Source organism: Bidens hawaiensis, unplaced genomic scaffold, assembly GCF_021521415.1.
Source record: "Bidens hawaiensis isolate Kalapana, Puna unplaced genomic scaffold, B.hawaiensis_p1.1 tig00006888_1, whole genome shotgun sequence".
Classification (NCBI taxonomy): Eukaryota; Viridiplantae; Streptophyta; class Magnoliopsida; order Asterales; family Asteraceae; genus Bidens; species Bidens hawaiensis.
This window is the reverse complement of record NW_027491469.1, coordinates 228,420-239,007: the sequence shown is the minus strand read 5'-3', so window position 1 is coordinate 239,007 and position 10,588 is coordinate 228,420. Positions and strand designations below refer to the sequence as shown.

Genomic DNA, 10,588 nt, shown 5'->3' with positions numbered 1-10,588 from the left:
TGAGTGTGGATCGAACCACTGAATCGGATCAGAAATCCGGTCTTGGCAACCTCCATAAAATATTTTATGACCCTGCGAAAGAATCAGATCAATAACTATGTTCACCGAGCCGGAGAAAAAAACTGAGTATGGGCCGAAACACTGAATCGGATCAGAAATTTGGTCTTGGTGACTTACATACAATATTTTATGACCCTGGGAAAGAATCGGATCAATATATATCCCTGACACCACCCCGCGGCCCGTTCGAAATTTTGCCTGAATTGCCAAAGGGGTATGTTCAATGAGCCAGAGAAAAAACTGATTATGGGTCGAACCACTGAATCAGATTAGAAATTCGGTCTTGGTGACCTATATACATTATTTTATGACCCTCTAAAGAATCAGATCAACAAATTTTTCCAGAATTGCCAATGGGGTTTGTTCACTGAGAAAGAGAAAAAACTAAGTGTGGGTCGAACCACTGATTCAGATCCGAAATTCGGTCTTGGTGACCTATATACAATATTTTATGACCTTCGAAAGAATCAGATATGCATATGCCCTGACGCCACCCCGCGTCCCGTTCGAAATTTTGCCAGAATTGCCAAAGGGGTATGTTCACTGAGCCGGAGAAAAAACAGAGTATGGGTCGAGCCATTGAATCGGATCTGAAATTCGGTCTTGGTGACCTGCATACAATATTTTATAACCCTGCGAAAGAATCAGATCAATAATTATGCCCTGATGCCACCCCGCGGCCCGTTCGAAATTTTCCCAGAATTGCCAAAAGGTATTTTCACTGAACCGGAGAAAGAATCGGATCAGAAATTTGGTCTTGGTGACCTCCATACAATATTTTATATCCCTACAAAAGAATCAGATCAATAACTATGCCCTGACGTCACCCCGCGGCCCGTTCGAAATTTTGCCAGAATTGCCAAAGGGGTATGTTCACTGAGCCGGAGAAAAAACTAAGTGTGGGTCGAACCACTGAATTAGATCAGAAATTCGGTCTTGGTGACCTCCATACAATATTTTTTGACCCTGCGAAAGAATCGGATCAATAATTATGCCCTGATGCCACCCCGCGGCCTGTTCGAAATTTTGCCAGTTTTGCCAAAGGGGTATGTTCTATGAGCCGGAGAAAAAACTGAGTGAGGGTCGAACTACTGAATCGGATCAGAAATTCGGTCTTGGTGACCTCCATACAATATTTTATGACCCTGCGAAAGAATCGGAGCAATAATTACGCTCTGACGCCACCCCGCGGCCCGTTCGAAATTTTGCCATAATTGCCAAAGGGTAAGTTCACTGAACCGGAGAAAAAACTGAGTCTGGGTCGAACCACTAAATCGGATTAGAAATTCGGTCTTGGGGACCTCCATACAATATTTTATGACCATGCCAAAGAATCGGATCAATAATTATGCCCTGACCCCGCTGCCCGTTCGAAATTTTGTTTAAATTGCCAAAGGGGTATGTTCACTGAGCCGTAGAAAAAACTGATGTGGGTCGAACCACTGAATCGTATCAGAAATTCGGTCTTGGTGTCCTCCATACAATATTTTATGACCTTACGAAAAAATCAGATCTATAATTATGCCCTAACGCCACCCCGCGGCCCGTTTGAAATTTTTCCATAATTGCCAAAGGGGTTTGTTCACTGAGCCGGAGAAAAAACTAAGTGTGGGTCAAACCACTGATTCAGATCAGAAATTCGGTCTTGGTGACCTATATACAATATTTTATGACCCTCGAAAGAATCGGATATATATATATGCCCTGACGCCACCCCGCGGCCCGTTCGAAATTTTGCCAGAATTGCCAAAGGGGTATGTTCACTAAGCCGGAGAAAAAACAGAGTATGGGTCGAGCCATTGAATCGGATCTGAAATTCGGTCTTGGTGACCTCCATACAATATTTTATGACCATTCGAAAGATTCAGATCAATATATATGCCCTGACGCCACCCCGCTGCCCGTTCAAAATTTTGCCAGTATTGCCAAAGAGGTATGTTCACTGAGCCGGAGAAAAAACTGAGTGTGGGTCGAACCTTTGAATCGAATCAGAAATTCGGTCTTGGTGACCTGCATACAATATTTTATGACCATGCGAAAGAATCAGATCAATAATTATGCCCTGATGCCAGCCCGCGGCCCGTTCGAAATTTTGCCAGAATTGCCAAAGGGTATGTTCACTGAGCCGGAGAAAGAAACGGATCAGAAATTCAGTCTTGGTGACCTTCATACAATATTTTATGACCCTACAAAAAAATTAGATCAATAACTATGCCCTGACGCTATCTCGCGGCTCGTTCGAAATTTTGCCAGAATTGCCAAAGGGTATGTTCACTGAGTCGGAGAAAGAATCGGATCAGAAATCGATCTTCCCAGAATTGCCAAAGGGTATGTTCACTGAGTATGGGTCGAACCACTGAATCGAATCAGAAATTCGGTCTTGGTGACTTACATACAATATTTTACGACCCTACGAAAGAAATCGGATCAATAATTATGCCCTGACGCCAATCTGCGGCCCGTTCGAAATTTTGACAGTATTGCTAATAAAAAGATTTGTACCAAAAATTAATAAGTTGAGGTTTTTTTGCGCAGTAGTTAAATTTACTCATTTTTAACCGACAATTTGATCCCGACCCCCTCCGTTTATGGCTTTTTCAATATGTATTTTCATCCGCCCCCTCGACATCTTTGTCCAAGCTTCGCCACTGATTATACATATACTGACATTTACAATTGTGAATATTTTCATGTGGTCTTGGTACTGAAATGCGTACCCTATAAGTAAGGTCGGGTAGTAAAACCTAGTATAAAAAATCGGGTTCCGGTTCCAAATTTGGTTTTTTTGTGCGAGCTCTAGTTTGAAGGTTTCATTCTCTATTTTTCTAATGGGCCTGATGTACAATCAACAAGCCCATTCAGTCATCCATCAATGAATCCAATCTCACGCATATAATAATAATAATAATAATAATAATAATAATAATCAAGGAGAACAACGATCCACCAAAACCTAGACCACCCCTGCGATTCGACGAATTCAATTCAGGTTAGTTTGTTAAATTAGTACGTTATATAATGATAATAATAATAATAATCGCATTATTATTATTATTATTATTATTGTTATTATTATACTTTTGATCTAAATCGATCTGTATCCGATGGATTTAATAGGTGTTTTTAATATTTGGGCGAATTTAGTTAGTGGGTTGATGTTAATTGTTTTGATTATTATTTATTTAGGGTTTTGAAATTTGAAGTTTTTAACATGATGAGTATTAATTATTGTGTAAAAGATGGAACTGTTAAGGGTTTATCGACTTTCTGTGTTGTTGCTTGTTACCATGATCATATTGTGTAGGGGGTGTGCACGGTTCGGTTTTTGGAATTTTTGAAAACCGTTTTGTTTCAGGTTTTTTTTAGCTTGGGTTTGGTTACAGGTTTTTCGGTTTTGCAATTTGAGCTAGGGGTGTGCACGGTTTGGTTTGGGTCTGTTTTGGGCTAAAACCGAACTAAAAACCTAAAATTTAGTTTTTGAATTTTTGAAAACAGTTCAGTTTTGGTTTTTTCGTTTTTGGGTTGTGTTCGGTTTGCCATTTGAGCTTGAAAGTGCCGGAAAAATAAATTAGCCAAAAATAATCTATGCAGTCGATATCGCCGGTATATCGGTTATCTGTCCCTTGATAAAATATTGGTCAGAATATTGGTACCGATAATATCGGCGATATTGGACTGATATATCACCGATATTTCCAATATCAGTGTTTTAAGTCTTAATTATCAATTTTTAGTGTTCAATGTTAGTATTTTAAGTCTTAATTAGTTCCTACTAGTGATTGGCAATGTTTTGCTAGTTGCAAAAAGTTAATTTGTTAATGGTTGGGAGAGTATACTTAATCTTTAGTGTTAAATTGCTACATATATATGAATTTTACATGATATTAAAATTATCGATATTTCACTGATAACTCAAATATCGGTCGTTGATCGATATCCGATATTTTTCCACATTAACTGCTTAGAAAAATAATGATTCGGGCAAAAATCATTTTGTTAGTTCATAACTAATTGATTATTATACACTTGGACTAAATATTTGAGTTACAAATTTTCAAAATTGTTATAAATTACTTAAATAAAAAATTTAAATCTATAAACTTGATTCGGTTCGGTCTTTGTTTTACTAAATGCCAAACCAAAACTGAACCGTTAGTTCACATTTTACAAAAAGCATAAAAGTAGAACATGGTTTTTGTTTCGGTTCGGTTTTTTTCAGTTTGGTCAGTGTCAGACTGGTTTCTTTCGGTTTCACGCACGTCCCTATTATCGTTTAACTTTTGATGTGTGTTTTTATCATAGGATTGGAAGATAGTTTACATATGCACTAATTAAATTTTCTGCTAGTGTGCTCTGAATAAGCTAATCATATCTATTAACATTGTGGTTCAATACAATGTTATGACATGTGGTTTATATCTATTTGCATCCAGGTTGCTGTGAATTGATAGTCTATATTATCGAAAGTAGTTTCTGCAGCATAAATCTAAGTCCTTCAGTAACTTAAAATGTTTATGAAAACCAGGCGGCTGCTTTTTGATAATAAGTTGAAGAGAAAACTTAATGCAAATAAGTTGTTGAGGATCAAAAGGAGGAAGCGCAAAACAGAACATTCATCTCGTTCGGGTGATTCAGTAGCGTGCAGTAAGAAACGAGTTTTACAAAATGTTGACGGTGAAGTGAAAGACGGTCAAACGTTGATTACTGGACCATATAAGAACGGTGTGTCGGTTATTAGGGAATCAAAGAGAACGCGTTCGTGTATTTCAAGGAAGGGTATTAAGGGAAGAAAGAAGAGGAAGATGGAAACGACTGATGAAGTTGATGAAATAGTCGAACCATTGGATCAAATCTCGGAACTACCCGAACACATTATCCACCAGATTCTTTCATGTCTTCGTTGTCCGAAAGATGTTACTCGAATCACTGTCTGGTCTAAGAAATGGAGATCGATATTTGCTTCGTTTTTCTCCTTTGACTTTGACCAGAAAAAGTTTAAAGCTTCAGGAAGATATAATCCCGATAAGTTTATAACTTTTGTCAACAGCTCGTTAGCAGAAAAACTAGGACCGATGCATAGTATTCAGAAGTTCAAAGTTTCTTTGTTTCAAGCTAATTTCAAGTTAATACCGCCCATGAGTAACTGGATTAACGCTGCTTTAAACAAAGATGTCAAAGAGCTAGAGATTCACGTGGAAGAAAATAACGTAAGAAGACATTATTTATTACCTAACATCGTTCTTACTTCCAAGAGTTTAACTTCACTAAAGTTGTATGGTTGCAAGTTTGGTAGTAATGTTATCATCAATCTGTGCAACTTAAAAGAGCTGTCAATAAAGAACGCACATGTAAACACAGATTTGATCAACAACTTCATTCAAGGCTGCCCGTCGGTCGAGGATTTGAGGCTAGTAAATTGCAAGGGAATAGGCCACTTACACATCTCAACTCTTGACAAGCTTCAACGGGTTCACTTACATGAATGCCATGGGCTTGTGTCAATCAACATCGCGTTGACCAGTCTTGTAAGTTTTATGTATTGGCTGAAGACCTCATGGTTATGCGATATAAACTTGTCAGGTTGTGAAAATCTCAAGTATTTATCGATTAAAGATCCGACCTTGACAGATGAAGTGTTTCAAGATATGCTCAAAAAGTTTTCATATCTTGAAAAATTAGTATTAAGAGAATGTACTCGTCTTGAGCAGATAACTATATTGAGCAAAACACTTACGGAACTATCTATAATCAGATGCAAAAAGAATATAGATCCTTTGATTAATGCACCGAATCTGACTGCCTTCGAGTTTTCTGGTGAGAGGATACCGTTTATTCCGTTTATGCTCTTGAATATTTCAAATTTGCATGTAGTGAAGCTACATTTACATCTTAGAAGAAAAGAATCTTATCCTTTTCGTGATCTGGAGAGATTTTTACGGATAATTGTAAAAACTGGAGGCTGGAAATCGATTGTTAGCTCCCATAAGGTATTAAGTTTCGTTTTGATTCTATGAATTCTACTCTTCTAATTTGATAAATGATAATTGACCTCTAATTTTATTCGTTTTGCTTCTTATTGCGGTTGAAGAATATAACTATTCATGAAGAATTACCAAAATTCGAACGTGTGTCATCAAAGAAACTCAAGTTAGAACTTATCAAATCTCCCATGAAGTTGAAGGATTTTGTTGATAATCTACTACGAATGTCTCGACCGAATATGTTATCGTTGGTGTCATCTTCCGATTCCGAGCTTTTAAATGTAATGTTTCTATGGTTTTGTTTTATTAAAGATTATGTTTTGTTGAATTCTTGGATTATGTTATTATAATCTATAATCTTTTTTCGGTTTTAGTTTTTGAAGGAGAAGATAATGTCAAGAGAAAGGAATCCCAAGTGCTGTACATATTACTCTAGGAAGTGCTGGCTACATCATATAAAAGATGTTACAATGGTGATACTGTTTGAAGGTGCGGAAAATGGAGACGAGGGTCATGATCTTCAACAAATTATGTTTAAATTTAACTGGAAATCTTCGGCTTCTGAACGACTAGAACTGGTAGATAGCTCTTAGAATCGTATTTATGGACGGATAGAGATTATAAATATCGATAACATGCGTGTCAAATGTAACTAATTTTATTTTGATTTTTAACATTTGAAAACCGAGGTTTCAAAAGATTGTGGTTTTGGCGTATAATGGACATCCTGCATTTGTGTTTTGGTTGCGTCCGGGTGTGATGATTTATAATGTTTTGCTCAGGTTCTTTTCTTTTTGTTGTGATTTGCTCAAAGTCATGAACACGCGTTTTACATTGATTGCTAAAAGCCTAAAACCATGTCATGTCGAACATATACCAATGCTCTATTAGTTTGGCAAATTGTAATAATGACATATTCGAAAAGGTTCTCTTTTATGAACCACTTGATCTTGATTCTTGATTAACCTTCGGTTTTGATGCGTAGCGTTTAGTTATATGCATAAAAAATAAAAAAAAATGGGAGCCTACAAAGGGGAGGAGAAGCGAGCATTAAAAGTAACTTCCCGTCTCTTCTATCCTTGCTTTTGCATTTAAATCTCGAATAAAATAATTAAAGTAAATATTATTATATATGTAAAACAATAAAAAAATTTATTTGGGCCCCTCAAATTTTTAGGCCATGCGCAGTTGCACCTTTCGCACATGCCCAAATCCTGCCCTGCAGACGACACACCACTTGTTGCAATATTTTAGCCGTTTCCTTCCGTAAAACTATTTCCACCCAAGTCACATAAACAGTCCATTAGGTTTGTAAAATTATAAAAACAGTCACTTTACAAAAACTTAACTACATATTTTATTTTGAATAAAAGATAGTGTTAGAACCTTAACATGTTACAAAATGAATATTATATAGACATACATGTATGCAACTTTTGAACATAAGCCTATAAAATATGACTAGGGCTAATAAGCCAAATCATAGAAACTGTCTGTAATTAGCTTTGAGCAATGAAAAATTTCTTCAAAGTTCGATTCGTCCGCTGAATACATCGCATCTTGCCAAAGTATATTTGCTAAACAAAAGGGGTAGCGTATTCCCGAATCGAGTTAGACTCTTTTTCTAGCACACGCACACTAATGAACTATATATTGTGTTTTATGTAACAAAAAACATGAGTTGAAAAGGAATCGAACAGGAATCAGTGCATGTTTTTTGTAAAAAAAACATGTGGTGGAAATTGGAATGGGATGCATGTTTGTATTTATAATACAAAACAGATGTTGGAAATATATGTACAAATAATATGTAGATATACATTTAGGTTATATATGAAATATATATTTAAAACTTTACGAGTTTACATTCTCTATATGCAAATGGGATATGATACTCAAATAATGTGCTTAAAATGATATTTGAAATGAAAGGTGTATTAAATGTCACACGTGTTTAAAAGTGTCACATACGCGTTTGAACAAACGATTTATAAGTGCGGAGGCAAAACGCTTGGTAAAAGTAAGTATTGGGTATTAAAATATTTACTCTCCTAGGGTAGACGCGATGTTTCTTTATTTATTTTTAACAGCAAACTTACCTGCTCCTGAACTTGCACCTTACCACTACAACTTCCTTGGATCTACGCGATGTTGTCTCATATCTCACAAAGACTAATTAAACATAGGAAACGTGTTGCTATCTTATACTAGTAAGACCACTTCCATCAGTACCGTTAATGCTCGAATTATTGTATCATGGGAAAGACACTTGTATAGACGTGAATGTTGTTTTAAGGTAAATATTGTAGGTTGTAAACTTGTAATCTCCTCTATAGATAAGCTAAATAGCGGGAGAAATAATATCAAAGAAGTGTTTCCAAAATCCTTTACTAAGTAATAAAAAACAAACTTTTTGGATAAAACGTGTTATAATCGAGTCGGACCTCTTCATTATGTCACCTCTAATGATTAATGGAAAAGGGAAAGCAAGATCCATGAACAAGGTGGCCAGGAAAGTATTATATTTATTCAGGCCACAAACTAATGTACATGTTTTATGTACAAAAACTGTCTTAGAAAAGAATCAGAATGTTGCATGTTTTATGTATGTTATCATAAGAGAAAGATCACTGTGGTGTAATGGAATGCAAAGGAAACAGGAATTGGAATTGACACTCGGATCAGAATCAGATGCTTATAGGCTATAGCATAGTAGATTAGTAGTACCCTTTTGCTTGTTTTTTAACCTATTTATACCACAATTTGTAGCAAGATAATCCATCATACACACAAATCTTTAATCTTATAGCAAATTTTTGAACTCATCATGGTATGAAACCCTTATTTTAAGCTTATTTAGTAGGATTACAATTTTTATTTTTTAAATTTAGTCTTTGATATTTAAATACATTGATATTTATATACAGAAGGGTAAGAGCAAGCAATTAGGACCATGGGGAGGAAATGGTGGAGACGAATGGGACGACGGAGTACATAGTGGAGTTAGAGAAATAACTCTTGTATATGGAAGCTGTATTGACTCAATCCGTGTAACATATGATAACGATGGTAAACCCTTTCTGGCTGAAAAACATGGTGGCTTTGGTGGAACGAAGTCCGCTCAGGTAAATACATTTTCACTTAATTTCCTTGCACTACATTTATAAAGTTGGAAAGTGATTTAAGGTACTTCTTATGGATTAATTTCAGATTAAGCTGCAGTATCCTGAGGAGTTCTTAGTAAGTGTTAGTGGGCACTATTGAGTATTGTCGTGTGGTCTATGGAGGTCGTCCTGTGATTCGATCACTCACTTTTAAGACCAACAAAAGAACATTTGGGCCATTTGGGGTTGAAGAAGGAACACCCCTTCAATATCTTGACAAATGGAGGCCGGATTGTAGGTTTCTACGGACGAAGCGGGTGGTTTCTGGATTCACTCGGGTTCTACTTAACAAGTCCAAAACCAAGCCTATTCCAAAGAATCCTTATGATGTTTACAAGGGCTTGAATGAACATCAGAAAACTATGGGATATAAAGACCCAAAATTGTATTGCTTAAACCTAAAATAAGCTGCTTATTAAAATAATTTGTATCAAACGATTCTTGTGCAAATTGTGGAGAATTTAATGATATTATTTCTATCATCAAAATGTCCCTTTCTTCTAATTTCATTACATAAGACTGTTCTCCCGACTCATTAGGGTGATGACTGTTTCATACGTGATACACGCGGTAGAAAGTAGTGTGACCTTCATAGGTTATCAAGTTGAGAGTTCTAAGCGTCGGGTTAAAATTAAGACACGTTAATACTAATCGGACCATGTGGAGGCTAAAACTCATCTTGTGAACGACTACTTCTTGGTGTCACTTTGTACATATGTATTTTACTTTATTTTGTTTTATTTTACAATTCATATAGTTTGTTGAAATCAATGTTAGCATTATTATTCGTCTTAATTAAATTTTATATCTTTGGGGCCACCATTGTATATGAAGATAGACATTTTAGGTGTCGTTTTCGTGTAATAGCATCGATTGCATATATTGGAAGGGGGAAAATTGTCCTGTTGGTTGGCGAGATCAGCAACAACGAGATGACCATCCACACCCGACCATTATGCTTGAGGTTTTGGTGCCACATGATCTTTGGGTTTGACATGCGACATACTTCAGTGTTGCACGATAAAACAACGATACAAATGTTATGGATCATTTATCCATTTTCAACGACCTCATCAATGGAGTTGCATCGACTTCTTCGTTTATTGCAAACGGGAACGGGTATAAGTACAATTATTATCTTGCAGATAGTATTAATACTAAATATGCCACATTTGTGAAAAATTCATATGTCCAAACGAAAGTGATCTTAAACGATGCCATATCAAAAAAAAGTTAAAGATTCGGGGAGAAAGGATGTCGAGCGCGCATTTGGTGCCCTCAACGAAAAAGGCACATCATTGTTAATCCGACACGCGTTTGAGAAAAAGGAGATATTATGTAATAGAATGCGTGCTTGTATTATTTTACGTAACATGAACATAC

General features: G+C 36.3%; 1 protein-coding gene and 1 pseudogene across 1 annotated transcript; both read left to right on the top strand.

Moving 5' to 3' along the window:
- The first annotated feature begins 2,994 nt into the window (after nt 1-2,994).
- On the top strand, nt 2,995-6,777 carry LOC143633755 (F-box/LRR-repeat protein 13-like). The gene is made up of 4 exons (XM_077102002.1): nt 2,995-3,049; nt 4,494-6,047; nt 6,149-6,322; nt 6,416-6,777. Exons 2-4 carry the CDS (start codon nt 4,569-4,571, stop codon nt 6,632-6,634), a joined length of 1,872 nt encoding a protein of 623 aa, XP_076958117.1. The 5' UTR covers nt 2,995-3,049; nt 4,494-4,568; the 3' UTR covers nt 6,635-6,777.
- A 1,717-nt stretch (nt 6,778-8,494) lies between these two features.
- On the top strand, nt 8,495-9,580 carry LOC143633726 (jacalin-related lectin 19 pseudogene; annotated as a pseudogene).
- The last annotated feature ends 1,008 nt before the right edge of the window (nt 9,581-10,588 follow it).